Genomic DNA, 21,348 nt, shown 5'->3' on the forward strand with positions numbered 1-21,348 from the left:
GAGACCAGCAGAGAAAGGGAGACCTAACAAAGACAGAAAAGGAAAGAGAGTAGAAAAGGCTCTGGCCAAAACGAGGACAGAGAAAGAAAGAGGTCAAACTTCTTGTTTTTTTATCATTATCATCGTACGTCACTGTGTTAACACGGATTCATTCTGTACTTTTGAAGTTTGAGACTTGCAGAATTCAGTGAGCCTCAGCAAGAACTTTAAATTTGATTACAATGGTTTTAATCACAGCTGGGAGATGTTCCCATTTAATGTAAGTGTACTGATATTTAGACTGTAGTGTGGTGTTACCTTGGTGATTGATGGACCGATTAAGGTCAGTTCAGGGGCAGACGTGGTGTTGTCTGCTGCTGCTGTAAGTGTGCACTAGGTAAGTGCTGTTATAGTCTGTACATTTCATTCATAAGTACATCATGTGTAAGAACACTGATCCCCCCAACCATCTCCTACTTCCTCTCACCTGTGACCCTTTAACACCTGACATAAACACCTGATGTAAACACCTGATGTAAACACCTGACCTAAACGCCTGACCCCAACACCTGACCTATCTCTTAATAAGGGTGCTTGTCTTGGATAAACCCAAACTCACATTCTACCTGTACAGAACTACTGAGGAAAGAATACAGCCTGTCACAGCACATCTGCTTCTATCTTCTATGCCTGGTAATGACATGCTTCTGACTTCAGTTTGTAATAAGCCACACTATTTATATCAGCAAAACTGAAGATATGCCATTTCACAAAGCAAGAAAAACTGAAGTTGATATATTTATGTCACTTCATGTAAGAAGTATGTTGATGGAGGCTGATAAAGGACTGTAATGTTGGGAGTTTCTGTAGTGTTGGCTCCATTCAGAGTGTCGGTTAGAACACTGGAGAGTTAGCATGCAATTCAACCCTTTCATGGACTGTCCAATTCAGTATGTTTAAAGGGCTTACATTGTACAGGTTGGAGCTTTGTGTTTGTACATGTGTGGACAGGGTTGTGCACATGTGCATGTGTTGATCTGGGTTGTTGTGCATTAGTACAGTCTCTGATCCTATTCTAATCATCAGTCTCTGCGCCTATTCTAAGCTATGTTCATGTGCTGTGTGTACTGAGTATAAGATTGAGGTAGTAGGAAAGAGCAGCAAAATCTAGAAAGGCAAAGTTTGTGAATGAACTTTTGTTGGCTTGACAAAGCAGCTTAAAAGGATAAAAAGAATGTTTGGTTGCTTAACACTGATAACCTGATAAATACTATTAAAGGATGTTAAAGGCTGTTTAAATGTGAAATTAAATCCTGAAATACTGGTGAGCTGTTAAGTGATTCCCAGGTAGTTGTTATGTGGTTGCTATGGTGTTGCTAGGTGGTTGCTATGGCATCTCAAGTGGTTGCTATGGTCTTTCTAAGTGGTTGCTAGGGTATTACCAAGTGGTTAATATGGTATTGCTAGGTGGTTGCTAGGATGTTATCAAGTGGTTGCTATGGTATCCCAGGTGGTTGCTAGGATGTTATGAAGTGGCTCCTATGGTTTTACAAGCTGGTTGCTTTGGAGTACCAGGTGTTACCAAGTGATTGCTCTGGTCTTGGTAGGTGCTTGCAAGCGTGTTAATAAGTGGTTGCTATGGAGTCCCGAGTGGTTGCTAGGGTGCTCTTGAGCCTTAGCTGAGATTCTGAGCTTTTTTCCTCCCCTCCTCCCCTCCTCCCCTCCTCTCCCCTCCGCTTTTGGCATTCTGAACTCTGGACTGTTTTTTTTAACTCTGCCCTTTACCGGGCTCTGAAAAACCCTGTTGGCCGCTGATTGGAATTTGTTCTGTAATAAATATTTGTCATCTTCACTTGTGCTTTCTTCTTATTGTTAGCAGGGTTGTTATACCAAGCACACCATCTGCCAGGCAGTTTGCCCAGTCCGCCCGTGTCACCTGAGAACAAAACATGACACAGGGCAGCGACTAGACGAAACAGAAACAAACAAATGCATGTGGTTCTAGTGCCATGGGAACCACAAGATCAGAGGCAGGAAACAGCACCAATAACCTCTAATATTAGTTGGTAGGGCCCCATGGCCTTCATCAAACCCTGGGCCTGTGCAGATATCTGTATATTAAGTGTTTCCAGAAAAAGGTTCAGTCCTGTGTTGTTGTGGTACCCTTGTCCATGTGATTCTCACATGCCTATCTGATGTCGATTTCACTTTGGGCTCTGTAAGCATCTGCCCCTCTGTAAAAATCTGATGGCTCCACTATCAATGGCAAAACCTGCATGACCCTTGACCCTTGCCAAACCTGAAATATCTGGATATACCCTCTTAAATCTGAAACTCATTGTTCATCGTCCAGTATTTCACATACACGATCAGCTGTTTGTCTGCTATCATCATTAATGTGCTATCTCAAATTTCTCTCAGGTGTGATGCACTATCCCTGTAGGTACCCACGGGGTGTATGTACCACCAATGTCTTTACTTTGAGAGCACTCAGTAAATGAACAACTTTAACTCAGGTTTTGCACTGAAGTCAGCATGAAATATTATGCAATAAGGTTTATTGGTTGATCAGTCAATCATTCAAATACATTTGGTACAGTGTTAATTAGCAGGGGCACCTCTAGTAAAAGTCAGAGAAATGCACACACAGACACATACACAAATATACACATTGCAATTGTAAGTGTAGCCAGTGTAATAATTGAAATTTACTTGGATTGGTCATAATAAGATGTAGCAGAAGCAGAAAGTAGCAGAAAGTGTCAACACTAAAAAGATTTCTCTCTTTAAAGGGAACTCACAACATGCATTGTTAATGTATACCCATACGAGCAACCACATAACCTCCTCTGGTGTAAAGCTGCAAGCTAGCGTTGTAGCCACGGATTTCGATAGGGATTACCCTGTTGGCCCCATCGAACTGTGGCCCCCTCCAGATTACTGAGTAGCGAATGCCAAAAAAAACATGGCCCGTGGAGAAACCGTAGGAGATTAGATGTGAATGGAGTCCGTGTTTTAGTGCAACAAAAGTGTCCTCGGATCCTGATGTTTCGTCTTTAAGGGGTAGAAATGTCTCAAGGGCCTCAGATGTGTCACTTGTGAAGAGGACGAGAGTAGGTTCCAGTTGCATGATGTTCCTGGGAATGCCCCTCCACGTGAGTCTCGCATAACCATGCGGTGTAGATTTCACTTCTATCTTTACTGCGCTGTGGCCTTCACACAACGGCGTACCTGGCATCTATGTCATATCCTGCTACACTCAGGAGCCACCTTACACTTTGCATTTCAAATATGGTCTTGAGACATTTGTCAGCGTTTTTCAGGTGGGCCAAGAGTTGGTCAGGGGCGAGGGCGAGTCTCGGATCATCTGAGTTTGTTCTAGTGGAGTTCGGACTGCCAGACGTGTACAGTTCAAGAGAAGGGAGAAGTGTGCGATGTCCGACTCCGAGGACTGGAAATCATTATACCAGTCATGGTAGTTGGACGTAGTCCCTTGTGACTCCTCCACTTCTACACCAGGATCACGTCTCGAGGTAAACAGGATGCGTAGAAGAGGCACGATTAAACAGACGTTTGTTACACACACGAATGATACATAAATCACAACACTCATGCTCTGGACACCTTAAACACTAACAAACACTCTACGACACAGGAGACGTATATACACTAAAGGCGATTACACACAATGCAAAACAGGTGCACGACACAAGAGGCTGTGGCAACACAGGTGAGGAGGTGGCGGGGCCATAACGTGACAATGATATAATAAGTCAATCATTTGCATTACACTTTTCATCTGAGTCTCCCGTGTTTCTGAATAAAAGAAAGTAATATAACTCACAATATAGAAGAAAACAGTTATGCAATTTCCCAAAAGCATATTATTTAGAAATAAAGAAGAACTTGGTTATTATTTGGTTATTAGGACACATGAGGAAAGCATTTTAGTTGCATTCATTTTGCCAAAGACATCCATGACTGAAACAAGCTTCCTGTCACCACTGACCACCCTCCTAGCGTTCATGTCTCCACGGTTTCCCTGTCTAGTGTCTTTGTTTTGATTCACTTCCTTGTTGCGGTTCTGTTCCTTAGTTTCGTTTTCTGCAACCCTCATAATTTGCACTTGTGTCTGGTTTAATGCTCATTTGACCATGTTTTTAAGCCCTGTTTTAGTTTAGTCTTGTTGGTATTTATTGTAAGTCCAGCTGCTGTTTGTTAATCGAGGCTTCCGTGCATGTGAATATAAGCCTGAATGTTTCTCCTCGCCCCTTTGTTATAGCCTGCATTCCTGGTTTGTCTTCGTGCACTTTTGTTTCATTTAGTTTATCATGAATTCTCGGAATCTCCATATTAGTAATTTGACCCTGGACTGTAACAATGACTACGACTCTGGATTTGCCTGTAATAAATGGAGCTTTTATCCCGATCTATAGGAGCAGGTCTAATGGAATACACCACGTTTCTACAAGTTGACAAGAAAGTAACCATCAATTTTGCTGCCATTTATATGAAACTAGTTGAGTTTTTCCTATGATTGAGCACAATTCTGAAATGGTAGGCATCCCAATCTGTCATGACTATGTTGGAAGCCTTGTGGCAGACATTAGAAGGCATTGTGGGTCCATGGCTCAAAACAGTCAAACATTTAATCCGGGATAATATGTCCATCCCATTAGCGAAATAATCCAAGTTTGGTATCCTTGTACTCTACATGAAGAGATGCTTACTTCGGGAAGGGTCATATTCCAATAGTTTTCCCAGAATACAGAGTTTTAACAAGCATTGCAAACCTGAACATATGAGTCTATTTTGAAATTCCAAGAGAGGTGTTTCATGCCTTTTGAGTTCAACAGTCCAGGTCCAGTAGCCACAAAATTTGAGCCATGTCGTAAACCTTTTTTTGGTATAGATTTGAATCTGATAATGGTGGTGGAGTCCTAATTTTCTGGAGCCAAAGGTCCTCTGTTTCCGGTCCTCCAGAATGGGTGTTGTGATTATTCAAAGGTGAAAGGTCAGTTAAGGAAGATGGGGTAGAGGGGATTGCTCTTCTCCACTGATCCTTTATTTCTTCTGCAACTCATCATATGTTTGATGGAAGATTGGTTAAGCCCTCCCAGGGTTCAGTGCGGACTCTCTCCTCATCATAGCCTTTGTCCAGCATTAACCGAACCTGCACTCCATGTGCAATAGCCAAGATGGACTGGAATTCATAGATGTCATAATCCTCAGAGTAAGCATAATCTGACTTCTTTTTGAATTTTGTGCTCCACTGGAATGTTTTGTAACTGCGATTATTATCCTGGGAACTTAGATAGAATCCCACCCATGAGTTCTTGAAGACATTTTTCCAATTGGTGTAGGACTTCTTGATGTAGAGTCGAGCGCAAACGTATCCATCTCTAGTGTAAAGCTGAAGCCTGGAATCATAACCTTCCCAGGGTTCAGTGCGGGCTTTCTCACTTCCATAGTTTTTTTCCAGCATAAATCGAGCTTGTAGTCCAGGACCAACAGCCAGGCTGGATTCATACTCATAGATGTCATAATCTGGAGTGTCATTTTGATTTGATCTCTTCTTAAAATTTATACTCCATTGGTATTTTTTATACTTGTCATTATGATCCAGTGTACTTTTGTAGAATCCCACCCAAGAGTTCTTGAAGACGTATTTCCAATCAATGAAGGACTTGTTGATGTAGAGTCGAGCACAAGCATATCTACCTTTAGTATAGAGCTGTAAACTGGCATCAAAACCTTTCATTCTAGTGGGTACAACCCCGTTGGCTTCATCAAACACTGGGCCCCTGTGAATGATTTGGTAGGATGAGGAAAAAAAGCCTTTATCAACCTTATAAAGAGCCACTTGAAGGCCAGAATTTAGGGGGATTCTAGTGTCAATAGTTCCAGAAGATCTTCCTTTAACCAGGTAAATGCGAAATGTTTCATGAGTTTCATCACGAATAAGACCTATTCCCATTTCCGGCCTCTCCGCTATCCCACTCCACATAATCCTTGCACACCCATCATATGTAGATTTCACCAGCAGTTTCATTGTACTGTAGTCCTTACACTGGGGTGTTGTGTTGCGTGAGCGCTGATTTGGTGGATCTGTGCAGGAAAAGGTATTTGAAAAAGTTATACAATCATTAGAGTCATAATTGGCCTCATCCAGAAGCTGTAATAAACCTTGAAGGAATGAATCAGTGAACCACAAAACATGGTAAGTATTTTGTGACGTTAATGTATTAAGGCCTTGGATCTCCCTCAAGAGTTCTGGACTGACCGTGTACGTACTGCCTATGACATAGTCAGTCCCTCGGTTGCTGCCCTCATAATTCTGTGATATACACTGCTTCTAGACTATTCTATACAATCACTTACATGATTATTCCTTGAAATACGAATCCATATTCTGTGTGCATTTCTCACGTCGGTCTTGTTGCAAGTTTAGTCTCACACTGTACTGTTGTGTGACATAGTGAGAAAGCCTATTTCTCACAGATTGATAATCGAGATTTGATCAAAGGAAACTTCGGTGCCAAAACAATACAGCAGAAATAGGCAAAGACATGGGTGTCTTACCAAAACTGGTTTCTGGGGTCACTAATGCTTCTTAATTCCCTTGGATCAGTAGCAATGGCGAAGAATGGTCCGAGACAGAAACAGTGAAAGAGTCCTCTCCACTTCAACACGAATCCTGGAGAATAAAAATGACATAATTCATTAAGCAGCATATGACTGGGATGTCTTTATTCATGCTTGACACATGGTCAATATTTTATTTTATTTTATGCTCATCACATTTGCAAGATATTTGCTTATTTGTGCATTTTTACTAGCCACTCCCCTTATCCAGATGTGGGAGGGATGAGGGAAGTCACAACTCAAAGGGAGTGAGGTAGAAACAATCCAGGATGGTCCAGCCACTTTTATTTACATTTACATTTCCCTTTAAAAGATGCTCTTATCCAGAGTGACTTACAAAAGTGCTTTTTTACTCATAGAATACATCCTAGCCAGTACAGTAGGTCAGAGTCCAAGATACCGATGAACTAGACTACTGTTGGAATACAGGGATCAATGCTGATGCCTAGAAGTGCAAACTACATATAAGCTCTATATCAGACAATAAGTACAATAAATAGAAAGTAGCTGAGTTTGGTAGTCCACAAGGTCAACATCAGTGCAATAAACCATGCCCTACAATACATTTTAGTTTCTGTTAGTCAATGTAGGAGCCAGCTATCTGCTTTTAGACCAAGGCTACTATGCAATGTACATGTCTAAACATATATCCTTTTCTACGTACAAAAATATGTTTTATCAGAAGCAATGTTTTGACAGTGAAAACCATTTCACTGTCTTTCATGTATGCGTCTCTTTGGTTTCTGTTTTTTTTTTGCCAGTGACCTTCTAGCGGAGAAGGACATCCCCCTTCTCTTGGACTGAGGAGCTCTCTGGAATAGAGAGACTAGTGTGCTCTCATGCCTGGTCTCTCCTTTTCTCGCTCTCCCCAGGGATACAGGAAGGTCAGCAATTTGAATGTCTGCTTGGTCTCTGTTGTGAGTGTTTCTCTGTGCATGTGTGAGTGCAGCGTTTATGTGAGGTGAAGATGGTGATGACATGATCAGGGCCATCATCACAGATGCCCTCTGGGTGGCACTTACGGCAATCTCTTAGGCAGGAGGTGACCCCAGGGTAGACCAAGGACCTCTGGAGGGACTTCATCTCAGTTCAGAATTCATGCAAATATTGTGGAAGAATTTTTCAAATTTTAATCTGAATAAACACATTATAAATATACTGTAGTAATTAACACTTCCTGTAGTTGTGGAACCTCAGTGTGTTTAATTAAGCCACACAGTCTTTACTTAAAACATGCCACGAAGTCCACAAAACATTGTGCTTTAGGAACAACCACGTCTGAAGCAGGTTTAAGATAAACCTCAGTTAAACCTGAGATACACTGACATCTAGTAGCGGATGTCAGTCGGGTTTAGTTCAAACCGCAGCTGTGCTGTACACTGCAGCGTTTAAGGAGTTTAACAGCCCACATGACTCACTCAACTCTAAACCACAGCTAAGCTAGTGACGGAGAAATTCCCCCCAAGTGTTCAGAAAATATTCTGGCAACCTACAGAATAATGTCCTTAGAATGTTATAGTAACGTTGCATAAAACTGTTCCTCTAATCTAGTATTGTTAGCTTAGAGGCTACTGCTACTGCTGTTGAATGTCATCCCCTAGTCTCTCTGTGACTGGTCTTCTGTTAAATCTTTTAACTCTCCATTACCTTACCTTTTCATTCAACACAGGCAAAATCTAAATACACTGGACATATAAGTTTACAGTATTATTGTAACTGCTGTTAGCATATAGCACTTAGGCCAGAGTTACATTGTGCTATAAAGTATTTTTATTTAGATGTGTGGCACTCTGAACCCATAGGATGTTTGGAAAAGCAAAGTGTGACCTCATACAGGGGGGAGTACCATGGCATTACAATGCACCGCTCTTGAGTGAAACATGCTTCTTTTGTTCTGTGCAGAAGTGAAAAACAAAGAAATGAACTCAAGAAAAATGAATGAACAAATGTATGAATGAATTAATTTAATTTAGGAAATGCTTTGTCATTCAGTCAATCTCAAATTGTTAGCTGGGAGGCTACTGCTGTGACATAAGAAAAGTAAGTTGGAAATTTAAGTAGTCAGTATTGTTCTAGCCAGTTTGATCTCCAAGTACTGTGTGTAAATCTATGTTGGCATTTTATAGGAAAGGACACAAATCTGATCCGAGATCTGGTCTTACACCCTACCATATGTACACGCTGTTAACACGCTACGTTATTTACGCACTCATGAATGACTTAAGTAATGAGGGCAGGAAAAGCATCCATTCAGAGAAAAACGTGAAAACAAACCTTAAACATCTCAAAAATCATGTGTTTCATCACTGGTAAAAGTAGGCAAAAATAGAAGGTATGTCACAAAACATTAAATCTAAGTGTGGATCGTGGATGATGGAGATTGAGTTATGATAAGTCAACTTAACAAAGCTCCTGCATATCATCTGCTACAATATTTAAATGATGCCTAATGTGATTGGTGAATGGAACTCTTACACTGAACCAGAGCCGTGTCATGCCCCTCCTTACCTGACCTGTGAGCTGTGTAAGACACCTCCTACTTGACCCATATAAACTGGTAACCACACAGGCACACCCGACACCCCAGTACTCCCACTACAACCCTCCCTCCTTAAACAACTTCAGCATCGCTGTAAATTATAGATCACAGTATTGTTGTTAATCTGATCTGCTGCATCAGGCTCTTTCAACCTGCTTCCACCAGATTTTCTTTAAGACATTTTTACATATAAAACACTATTTATACAGACTTGGGTGAAGACCTGATGGTTATTATTTACCTAGAGATGCATCCATATTGACCAGTTAACTCAATGGGTATCCAGAGCAGGACAGCCGTGTATGCTTACTACGCAAGTTGCGTAGCTGACCCATGCCCCTCCCCGGTGTCAAAGTGGGTGTTAATGTTTGCAGTTTCTTTTAGAGGATAACTAACTAAAGTGAAGTTTGACAAATAACAAATGACAACAGACAACGTTGTTTAAAAACTGTAGTGCAAAAAACAAAATAACCGCGTGGTGTGTGAACATGCGGTCATATGTGTGTGTAAAAAATGAAACAATGTATGGGTGTGATGGCACCCATCATAAGAGTACACAGTGTTAAAAGAAGATGATTATTTAGTCTTTGGTCGAGGTTTGGTTACAGTTCTGGAACAATGCAACATGGAAAGCAAAGGATTGACATAGACTATTAATTAAATATTATATTTAAAATATTGCTTAAAAAATAATATCAAATACAATGACTTTTTATTTCAGTTTTATTTGATTGGAAAGAAAAAATCAACAATTTTACTTTCTATTATTACATTTATTTCCTCCCGTTAGAAAAGTTAGAATTGTCCTTTCGGTCATTTAATGGGAAGTGCTATAGTAGAATTTTCATTGCTTAAATGTTAACAAGCTCAGACAAATAATTACAAAAGTGACACCTAATTGATTGGGAAGGACATTTGTACACATATCGTGAATTTAAACATTGATAAATGTTTTTATTGAACCCAGATTGAACCGTGGGGTTTTTAAAACCCAGATTGTATTTAACGCTAGATGCTTAAGAGGGCGCTACAACTGAAAGAAAATGGTTACAAGAGAATGTTTAGAGGTCTATGCAATGTCAATTGGAACAGTTCCATGTAAACCTATTCACTATAGTTCACTACAAAAACTATTAAACTCAACTTACTATATTAACCTGATTTGACAAAAAGAAATGTAGCACATATCCAAATATAAACACCTATAGACAGTTAGTATTATTCATTCGATTTTTCGTGGCGCTCTATTTATTAACTAGTTGCTTGATTGCAGCCTCAGTGATTGCAAGTATTGCAAAGGAAACTGCATGCTGAAAATAATTTATTTTCTGGAAGATTTTCTAGTAATGTAATGCATGCATGCTTGACAAATCTGTAAAATATAGTCACCTCCGACTCAGGCCTGGGGCTTGCCATCTGGTTACATTCTAAAGGTTTGTCCGTCTCGTCTGGTCTCGTCTCGCTTCGCTTCGTTCTCTTGCGATCCTCTTCCAGTAACGTGTACGACAAATTGGGCTCAGTGACTAGTGACATACACTAGAGAACTCGGGGTTTAAATACACGAAGGCATAAAAATGACCACGAGGGAAACCTGAAGACGATTATGGCGGAGAACGAAAAAAGACGACAAAGAGGAGGGATAAAGAAACCGAAACCAAAACTAAGTGCATGATTAGACATCAGCGACGAAAATGCGATGCAAGAGGATGGGCAACCATGGCACATATATTGCGCATATGTAAAATAGATACCTGTTTATTATTTTCTGAGAATTCAAATAACAATTGTTTGTTAGGTTAATGTTGTGCTAGGCAAGTAGGTTAATATATTTTTAAAAAGTTCTAGTATATTTGCAGTAGCAAAAAAGTGATTGCCTGAACTTGATGATATGCATTCATTGGGTTCTTCATCCCTTTCTCTAATTCACTAATTCTCTAATTCATTAATTTTTTTCCTCGTGGTGTTTGGGTTGTTTCAGTACGGCTATGGCCTCGTGCATCTACTTTGCGTGTTCTTGTTCCACTTTTAGCAGGTGGTTGAGCAGGCGCATCTGTTGCTGTTAGAGGGGAAGACAGCAGTGTCCACACCTCTGTAAAAGGTGCACTTATGGGACCTCAGTTATAACTGCAGTACATTTTCAAACAATAATAGTGTGAATGTATCTAGTTTGTTTAATGATTTTATTGCTGTCTTTGCAGTACTGATAATCATCTTTATTTATTTATTTATTTATTTATTTTTACTTAGCACCTTTTCCAAGCATGGGTCAGGTAATTATATATAAACACAGGATAAGATGTAAAATGTCCTATGTAATTAGAGCTCCATTAGCGCTTCACATAGGGCCCTGCATACTCCAGCAACCACAACATTGTGAGCTCCTCTCAGGGGTCAACAGGTAGGCACCTCCCTTCGTCTGTGTTTCCTTGAATTCAGCCCACGACACCAGAAGGCTCAACAGTGAGGGCTGCCATCCCAGCTTCACCCACTCCAAGCTCACTTTTAAACCAAGCTGCATCTATTGAAGCACTGTGCCACTAGCAGGCACAACCCACAAAATCCAGGACGGCCTTCCCGGCGACTAAGGCCATACCCGGCCAACCCGTAAAATTCATGATGGTATAGCATTGGTGACTTTAGAGGGTGTCACGGCGAGCCCTTCAGAGTCTTGATCCACGTATTTCAGCCCCACCCGTGGTTGTGTTGTTGTGTTATTTCCCCATAGGCTTGTGTTGATTCATTTATTTGTCACCAGACTTTTATTATTATGGTGCTTGTTTAGTTATAAGGCACCTTTCCCAAGTCTAGTGCTCTAGTAATTACTGTCCTCGCTATTATTAGTGGTAGCTCAATGCTTAAGGTACTTGACTAGTAATCAGTAGGTTGCCTGTTCATGGTTGCTATTTTTGGGCCCCTGAGCAAGACACTTAACCCTCAATTGATCAAGTTGTGTTCAGTCAGGATTGTAAGTTGTGTTGAATAAAAGCATCAGTAATGTAAATGTATTATTATTTTGGCTGTCTAGCTAGAGTTCACATACCACTCCAGGTTTTTTTCCTAATATATTTAATAATTTTGATATGGTTAATGCTGTGAGTATTGGACTGGTGTTTTGCATGAGTGGAGAAGTCTCCTAGGAGACATGAGGAGAGGCTGGTCTCCTAGGAGACACTGGAATGCTGCACCCTAAATAGATGGCCAGTTTAGTGATGACTTCCTCCCAACAGTTATAGACTGGTGTACAGTGCATGTCCAAAATGAATGCATATATTTACTAGTAGTATTCACTGTGCATTGTGTGCATGTTTGAAAATGGGATATGTTGGAAAAGTCTCATTTTGTACATTTTGCATTGTGTAATGTGTTCCCTGTGTATACGTTTGTATTCAAGTAACTTTGATTTTTACATTTTTGTTCTTTAAGAAAGTATTTTTACAGATTTGTACCCAAATAGATGTTATAGATGTGTGAAGCCTTTGTCATTATCTCACTCTCTTCAGTTACTGGAGCTTTCATCCTAGAATGAGTGCCTGCACAGGAGAAATACAGATCACTCGATCAATCCCTATGCAACCAAACCTGAGTGGCCCTACATGGCGCATGGGTCAAGTAGGAGGGGCCTTACATGGCTTACAGGTCAGGTAAGAGAGACCCCTATCAAGTAAAGTAGGAGGTGACTCACATAGATCACAGGTCTGATGATATAGCCTGTGGCTTTTGTGGCTATATATAGCTTCATTGGCTGAAAGAAGATGAAATTACATCATGATGATTTTTTAGCACTGAGAAACTATTAAGCCTATTAGGCCCTTATTGGTGTTAGTATTGTGTTTTGCACTTGCTTGACCTAGCAAATCAAAACCCCACTACCTTTAGGTGCACCATTATAACAGTCAAAACATTTGTTTTAAGCTCCATGACACCGTTTTGTGTAATTTAACGTTTCATAGTTAATAGATTAGTTTCATAGTTAATAGATGCTTCACTTATTTATGTATCCTTATCCTTATTTGTAAACATAACTAAACTGAGTTTGTTTAATTTTGGAACAAATGTGGAGTAGACAAGAATTCTTACAACTTGAAATGGCTTTTCGACATTATATCTGTGCACGACATGTTTTAAGATCCTTTAATACAAGGCATATATATCACTGGAAGGTTGAGCTGTGTGACTGTTTAGCTCAAACTTTGCATGTCACGTGCCTTTTCAGTGATACTGTCTTTAAATTGCCATGTCTACATCCATTATAAATGAAAATTATTATTATAAATTAGAATAAATGAAGCAATGATCAAACAAGTTTGAGCATTTCTACTCTTAAGCTGTGTTTTGAGTCCTTCCACGGTATTTACAGTCACGTGTGATTAAAGGGAAATACATTAAGTGAAAACTGTCCTGACATATGCTATTGAAGTGATTACTCTGTGAAAAGGTTTTTCAGAAATTCCACTGATGAAATAACCTAAACATGAGAACCTCGCAGCTGATGGTGTGTAATGTTTGTTTCTGGCCGCTTGGCGACGTAAGGACCGGTAATGAGCTTTAGGCAGTTTTAGCATTGAGACTTCCTGGATACCGAGCATACTAGCACGCTAGCGACGATTAACCGTTTCTCCATCAGCTTTGAGATCCAAAACGTCTTTCCAAAACCAAGACGTTTGAGTGTACACGGTAAGCTAATTAACATTTGATGGCGATGTTGTTTTTAAGTCTTTATCGGTTATTAGCCCAGGCGACTTTGCTGTACCAAATCTGTGAAGACAAAGAAATAGCGGCTGGGGTCTCGCCCGGGCTAGCTAAACTAGCTAGCTCATTATATAGGATAGCTATTTTACAGTACGAGTTTATTCGCACAGAAAAAAATAAAATATTTGCACTTTGTAGTTAGCTAGCTGTTTGCTTGTAAATGGCAGAATATGTCCGTATTAATGATAATGCGATATATTCGGGTGATGGTCCTTGGTCATATTTAAGATAGCCCGTTAGTTCATATGATATCGCTATGCTTTAGAAATGACTCAACAAGTGTTTTAGCGGTAGTCCACTTCCGCTATTGTAGGCGAAAAATGTTTATTCGTTATTATCCGTCAACAAGTCAGTGCCATAGCCGTAGTCCGCTTCAGATAGTGTAGGCGAAAAATGTTTATTAGGCATATTGCAAGATGATATTCCAGCGCTCCCAGAATGGTTAGCAATATCTGTGTAATTTTGCGAAACATATTTCTTTTTTAAACATCATAGCACACACACTAAAGGGCGGAGAAATGTCACGTCCCGGTTTGTTTTTGTTTACGAATGGATGACGTAATCCAAGTGCAAGTCGGCAACAAAGAAAATACCCCGGCCATGCACAGACTTGAAGCTAGGGTGAAACTTGAAGACAATACGCGTTTACACGGCGTAGTGACGCTACGACGTCTCTCTTTTGCCGCTTAGTTTGGGGGAGATCATGTCCGACAGCACTGAGAAGAAGGAGGCGAACGGGGACTGTGTGGACGCGAGACGCGAGGATCAGGCAGAGTAAGATGATCTTAACTACTGTTGCTGTGCGGGCATCCGCGTACTGCGACGTTCACCTCCGGTTACTGGTCTTATAGGTATTATGCTTTTGTGTAGTTGGTATGGGTTTGCTTGTCTTGTTGACTGTCAGCACATCTGAACTGGTCTTTCACTCTCCTGGCACTTTTACTGGTTAAACAACACCAGCTGGTTTGGGATACCGAGAAGCACAGACTGCTTTACATAACTTTATTTGTTAAAGAATGTAGATTTCCTACAAGTTGGTTATGAGAACTGCCAGTTCTTTACCTGGATACATACAAGTGCTTACTGCAGTTTTCCTCATAACAACATTTACCTCCCAAAATGTGTTCGGTAATGACATGTAAATAACATGTTTCTAAAAGCAGTACACTGTGTTCTTTTGATCAAAATGTTTCATAGTGTTGCTATGGAGTAATTTTTTGCAATTTTCCTTCTCGGTGGCACTCAGTTGACTTGTGGACAGTTGTGTGATCTGAATCTGGACCGGTGAATGTGCCACCCAGTCTGTTATGGCCGTAAGCCTTCCCTCTGAATGCTGGGAAACAGTATAAATTAGGGCTATGTGATATTGACAAAAACTATAAATTGTCATTATTTTGCTGTGTTTTGTTGTGTACACATTTCTGAATCGTGGTTAGCAATTGGAGTGTATTGTTTGGATCTTCTTCTTTTGTTTGTTTTTAATGCTTACCGGGTCAGCCGAACCCCGTGATGTATCACTCATGTGAAATGTCTGTCATTTGTCAGGACTTTTGCTCCATACAAGTAAAGAAAAAAGATTTGTTCATTTGCTTGTTTCTTTTTTGCAGCCGTCTGTTTTATGTATCACAGAATTATTGCGATGACTAACGAGCAATATATCGGCCTGCCCTTTTACTGTACTTTGCTTTGAGAGATTGTGACCCTGTGTGTTTCTGATGTGACTGTGCAGAGCCGGAGTGGGCTGGGCTGCAGGTGGGCCGGCCGTGCAGGTGGACGCAAAGGCCCGCCCCCACGCCTACCGCTACAGCCTGGACTACCCCTGTATCGGCCAGTGTATCATCATTAACAACAAGAACTTCAACAAGAGCATCGGTACAAACACGCACATGCATACACGCGCACACGAAAAAGGCCACGGTGGTGATGTTCCTCGCACACTGCATACACATCCTCCTCCCGTTATGTGTCTGCTCTTTAGAGACTCGATTTGTGTTGTTGCCGTCAGAGCGGTGGCAGTACATTTGCCTGCGATGACAATGAAACGACAAAAGAGGATTTGAATAAAGACACACGGGGCTCTTTCCACTCCCCCCCCCCTCCCTTCTTAGTCATCTAGTGAAAAGGGCCGAGCCTCTCGCACTGTTCCGATACTCAAATGTGGTGTGTGTGTGTGTGTGTTCTCACCTGAAGGCATGAACACGCGTAACGGCACGGATATCGACGCCGGCAACGTCATGAAGGTGTTCGGCAAACTGGGCTACAAAGTGAAGGTGTTCAACGACCAGACGGTGGAGCAGATCAAGAACGTTTTAACGGCAGGTAAGTTTTAACCCGCAGCCCTTCTTCAGGCAGGTTTTAACGAGGGTAAGGTTTATTTGTTTATTATCATAACCGCCATGCCCCTCCTCCAGGAGTCTGAGGGGTGGAGCTGTGGATCTCTGATTCAGTTTCCTGTTAACCACACCTCCAGCTAGCAGTTTATTTCTCGTCTTTATTGTGTAACGTCTAGTGGGCGGAGTGACAGCAGTATAAGGACCGTCCTTGTTCCTGGGATTCTCGTTCTGTAACTTCAAAGTCAAAATTCTAAAGAAGTCATTTGTTTAACACCACTGAGCTGTAGTGACAGGGTGTACACAGAAACTGTCTGTAGACTCTGTGTTATTAACCTAACCACAAACCCACAGAAACCATTGCATGTTTGTGTCTAGACTAGCTAACGTGGTTTGAGATGGCAAATGTTCGTGTATTTCAGGTGCTAGTTTTAGTTTGCTGATTTTATTTAGGTATCTGAACCTACATCCAACACCGGCAACCAGTTCATAGAAGGAGTACAGTAGGGTGTTGAGCTTGCAGGCAACTGCTAGTTCACGCTCCTGTGTGTGTGTGTCAGTTTCCAAGGAGGACCACAGCCGCTATGCATCACTAGTGTGTGTGTTGCTGAGTCATGGAGACGAGGGTGTGTTTTTTGGGACGGACGGTGCATTGGAGCTGAAGGCCCTCACCAGCCTGTTCAGAGGAGACCGATGTGCATCGCTAGTGGGCAAGCCCAAACTCTTCTTCATACAGGTGTGTGCGTTGCGTGTGTGTGCATGTACATGTGCAAGCCAGCTCAAATTCCCCTTCCTGTTTTGGGAGTGGATGTATGCACAAGTTCAGTCTTCCAACAGATTCAGACAGGAGTTTGTAGGTTTAAACAAACCTCAATTCTTTTTCCTGTATAAGTAAGCGTGTGTGTGTGTGTGTGTGTGTGTGTGTGTTCGCACTCAATCTTGAAATTATCCTCCCTTTTACTAAAGCTGAATGATGACTTACATGTACTTACAGATAGCAAGCCCAGCAAGAGAGTGACATGTTTGCCTTGATAATGTTATGATGTGTGTGTGTGTGTGTGTGTGTGTGTGTGTGTGTGTGTGTGTGTGTGTGTGTGTGTGTGTGTGTGTGTGTGTGTGTGTGTGCGTGCGCGCGCGCGCACCCATGCGTCTGTCGGCAGGCCTGCAGAGGCACAGACTTGGATCCAGGTGTGGAGACTGACTACCCAGACGAGTCCCCGGTGAAGATTCCAGTGGAGGCTGACTTCCTCTATGCCTACTCTACAGCACCAGGTACACACACACACACACACACACACACACACGCTTGCATGCGTGCTCTTAAACTGTCTGCTTTGGTGATTAATTAGTAGGCTTGAGCGTGAGCATCCTCTGCATGCCTGTAACCTAGGTTACTACTCCTGGAGGAACACCATGACAGGTTCCTGGTTCGTCCAGGCTCTGTGCGAGATGCTCTGCACGTATGGCCGCGAGCTGGAACTCATGCACATCATGACCAGGGTCAACCACAAGGTGGCGCTGGACTTCGAGTCCACCTCCAACCTGCCAGGCTTCGACGCCAAGAAGCAGATCCCCTGCATTGTGTCCATGCTCACCAAAGAGATGTACTTTACCTGCTGAGAGGAGGATGTCCCAGCACGCTGCAGACAGCAGGCTGAGCTCTAGGGACACGGGTAAAGCCACAATCAGGGATTTCAGCCCAAGAAATGGGCGACTATGCCAGGTGAATGTGGAACTCGACAGCCAATGTCCTCGCAGTGTTTTAGGCCTTCTAGAATTTTCTTAGCGTTTGTAAACACCTAAGAATCCAAATCCTAAAAAGATGGTTAAGGCAGACTTGCGCTAGAAACGTAATGTGAACAAAACTGACTTTGCAAATCCCTGATTGTGGCTTTTGTGAAAAGTGCTTGGGTGTGTGCGAACATTGCTTTTAGGCACCAGTAGGACACATTTAAAATGAAAAAAAAAAAAAAAAACATTTAAAAGTTTGGAATTGGCCAGAAATCTCCTGTAGGGATCTTGCTCTGAAGTAGCAGTGATGGTAGGGGTCTATCCTAAAAGTTCAAAAGTGACTCGGTAGCTATGAACTGTTTGTAGTTTTCATTGTCCTTGCTCATCAATATTTACTTTGTGTTTGTCTTCACATCAGGATATTGAGTATCTTGCCAACTTGTTTATTTTTCTGTTCGTTTAACTTTTCAAGCTTTGTTTACATCATGTGAAACCATTTCATGTAGTCGTTTGCCACCTTTTTATTTGAGGTGTGAACTTCGTGTGTACTCTTGGGCTCACTGGGTTTAGAGACTGAACCGGACCGGCGAACGATAGGGGCACCCATCACGTGAGCAGCACTAGACAACGAGCAACTTCACGTGCACTGGATACTGTTACCAAGCAACGCCTTTCCGGGGAGACTGTTTAACTACTCCACCGTGAAGCCTTGCTATGTACCATTTGAAATTTTTCTTTCAGTCTAAGGGAGTTTTTACACATCTACGTTGTGTATTTATAGTACCTTTTTATAGTTGGGTTTCGTATTGTGAACCTCTTCAGGTTTATCTTGTTGAAACTACCCATTGCAGCACTACTAGTGTCTTTTCTTATACAGATTTATAAAGCCAGCAGTGGCGAGTAAGTTTGGTGCTACAGTGCAATAAAAGGAGATAAAAAATAAATGGTGCCCAGCTCATGGTGTGGCAATAGTTATGGGTTCCAAACAGTGATTAGTGACCCATGGGGCAATGCGGATAAAAATCTGTAATGGAAACTGTCATTGGAAAAATTAAGGATTGCTTATATAACTATCGTTTTGCTGTGACCTTTGTCCTTTTCTATTTGTCTATATGCCACTAAGGCGCTGTGTCTGTATGTGTGTGTGAGAACGTGTGTGTACTATAAACTAGCCCAGGGATTATAAGATGAGTGCAGCAGAGGTTTGCCAGCGTGCCTCTGTCCTGCCTTGGTTCACGGGTGGTGTGAGTTAATCAACCCCACAAGTTGTGCTGAATCAGGTTAACGCGGGGATGCGGCAGTCTGAGCTGAGCGGTGACCATGAAAAACTGAAGGCCACCGCCTTAGAACAATCACACCTGACCTCAAGTGACCTTTACTGAGCTGTGCGTGGGAGGAGTCTGTTCATGTTGTTTAGGTTGGCACCAGCCTGGTTATGTCGTGTGTCGTTAAGATGGTCAACATCTGAGTCCTGCTGTGTCCTTGTGCCGATTATATGGTCAATATTATGACAATGTTTGTTTGTTTTTTCTTTTGCACTGCCCATACTTGATACTGCAATGTTTCCTATGTAACTCCAAGCCCATTGGGTTAAATAAATAATGTACCTTTTGACAGAAATAATGGTTGTTTTGTATAAATCCTATGGGAATTGCAAGCCCTGTGAGTTGAATATATGTTTTTATAGTTGCAAGACAAAATCGTAAGTTTAGCCAGCGGTACTGGCTCAATGTAATAATGGAAATGCCTTTGGCCACTAGATGGCAGTAGAATAACTGCAAAGCAGACAGACCTGTAAAACAGGTAAACTATAACAGTGTAATAAAACTTAGGGCATTGATTTTTTTGAGTCAGATCGTTGTGTTTAGATGATGACCTAAGAAGAGTTCATCAGACCCTGAAGGTCACAGCATGTCGGCAGACTGGTGTGTGTGTGTGGCTGAAAGCAGACTAGTTGGGGAAGACTGCCCAGCTCTGGGACACTACCTGAATATGATGATCACTGTCAAATATAGTTCCACTCCTTTTGAGTAATAAAATAATTCTAATATATTTCAGTCTAACACATATTCCACTTATGATAAACCCACATATCCTAGTCTACATTTAAAAAACCGTTACTAAACGGCAGTGTAAACTGTGATCATTATTTTGAAATATGTGCATTCATTCATAAGAAACATGATAGAATGCTGAGTTGCTATAAGTGTAAATTATTGCAGTATTTAAATTAATTCAATAAAATCAAATTATCTGTTATGGAACATTTAAGATAAACCCTTTACAGTTATCCATTCATCATAAGTAGGAAACATGACTAACTGAACCTTAAACAGTACTGAATGTGAAAAACTGTTGTTTTTTTTTAACCTAAAAAAGAAAAGTAAACGCGGCCATCTCTTTGAACATTTTACAGAGGCATGGACACGTAGGAGTGTAATAATAACATTATTCTACATCTCTCATGTGACTCAAAAACTAAACAATAACTTCTTTACATCCTCATTTGGGTCAAACATCAGCAGAGATAGAAGGTTCTAAAATCATAAAATCCATAAAATCAAATTTGTAATTTAAAATATGAAAGTGATTGAGACAGGGTTTGCTCCACCTTTAAAGAAGTGAGGTGTCACACCTTCCACTCGGACTCAGCCCTGTACACACTACACTTCCCACAAGCAAAACTCTTTTGGTTTTTGTAAAAATCTATTTATGTCTGTTCCCTGTTGGATTTGTTTGCTATTCATCTGTTTGTGTTTCTAAGCTTCATACACTACACACACGTTGTACAGAACAGGTCATGTGCCATTAATTTTAACTTTATCCAACTTGCACTGTAGTTCGGGCACTTTAGACGTCAACTATTGTCACTGGTCATATGGGATGTTGGAAAAATCACAGGTCTTGTGCAAAAATACAGAAGATGCGTTGCTCCTGCCTGGATGTGGGGCAGTGTTTAATATCACTGCCTTTGAGGTAATAGGTTGTTGCTTTGAAGACACAGGTGTGTGATAACACGGGGACGTGGTAACAAACAAGGGGGCAGTCACAGAGAGAACAAACAACAGTAAACAGTAAACAACAGTAGGAAAGGACACAAATCTGATCTGAGACCACTTTTGGATTCATTTTGAAACTGTCCTTGTGGTCATTAATGGCAAGTGCTGACATAAGTCACAGAAAATACACTTTCTGAAAAAGCTGGTTCAGCTAAAACACACATCCACATCTCCATCTCCTTACCAGAAATCTACTGTCAGCATTATTTAACAGTTGATTTGTTTCAGCTGTAACTTTGGATTATTATGAACTTTACATGTGAAGTTTCTTTTTCTCCACCCCTCCTTTGATTTTCCACACCTTAGTTCCATGTAT

The 21,348-nt window shown here is 41.2% G+C and overlaps 1 protein-coding gene and 1 long non-coding RNA gene across 3 annotated transcripts; one reads left to right on the plus strand and one right to left on the minus strand.

Annotated features, from left to right (window-relative positions):
- Positions 1–2,507: 2,507 nt before the first annotated feature.
- Positions 2,508–11,209, minus strand: LOC113586538 (uncharacterized). Its single transcript, XR_004776521.2, has 3 exons — positions 10,553–11,209; positions 6,562–6,676; positions 2,508–6,087 (listed from the first exon to the last, which is right to left on the minus strand). It is a non-coding gene; the product is annotated as an uncharacterized LOC113586538 (long non-coding RNA).
- Positions 11,210–13,678: 2,469 nt separating this feature from the next.
- casp3a (caspase 3, apoptosis-related cysteine peptidase a) lies at positions 13,679–19,596 on the plus strand. 2 transcript variants are annotated; one of them, XM_027024718.3, is made up of 7 exons: positions 13,679–13,837; positions 14,603–14,686; positions 15,642–15,784; positions 16,103–16,231; positions 16,803–16,978; positions 17,403–17,514; positions 17,633–19,596. In XM_027024718.3, the coding sequence occupies exons 2-7, from the start codon at positions 14,616–14,618 to the stop codon at positions 17,860–17,862; spliced, it is 861 nt and encodes a 286-aa protein (XP_026880519.2). In that variant the 5' UTR covers positions 13,679–13,837; positions 14,603–14,615; the 3' UTR covers positions 17,863–19,596. The 2 variants fall into 2 exon arrangements, with proteins under 2 accessions (XP_026880519.2, XP_081570364.1); XM_081714238.1 differs by lacking the exon at positions 14,603–14,686 and having other exon boundaries at positions 13,700–13,837.
- The last annotated feature ends 1,752 nt before the right edge of the window (positions 19,597–21,348 follow it).

This window comes from Electrophorus electricus, chromosome 5, assembly GCF_041902795.1.
Source record: "Electrophorus electricus isolate QZ-2024a chromosome 5, ASM4190279v1, whole genome shotgun sequence".
NCBI lineage: Eukaryota > Metazoa > Chordata > Actinopteri > Gymnotiformes > Gymnotidae > Electrophorus > Electrophorus electricus.

What these genes read in the sequence shown, in the direction of transcription:
- casp3a (XM_027024718.3), top strand. Translation starts at nt 14,616, where the DNA reads ATGTCCGACAGCACTGAGAAGAAGGAGGCGAACGGGGACTGTGTGGAC. An exon ending in GAACTTCAACAAGAGCATCG is followed by an intron (nt 15,785 to 16,102) that starts GTACAAACACGC and finishes TCTCACCTGAAG; the next exon opens with GCATGAACACGCGTAACGGC. An exon ending in TGCCTACTCTACAGCACCAG is followed by an intron (nt 17,515 to 17,632) that starts GTACACACACAC and finishes CCTGTAACCTAG; the next exon opens with GTTACTACTCCTGGAGGAAC.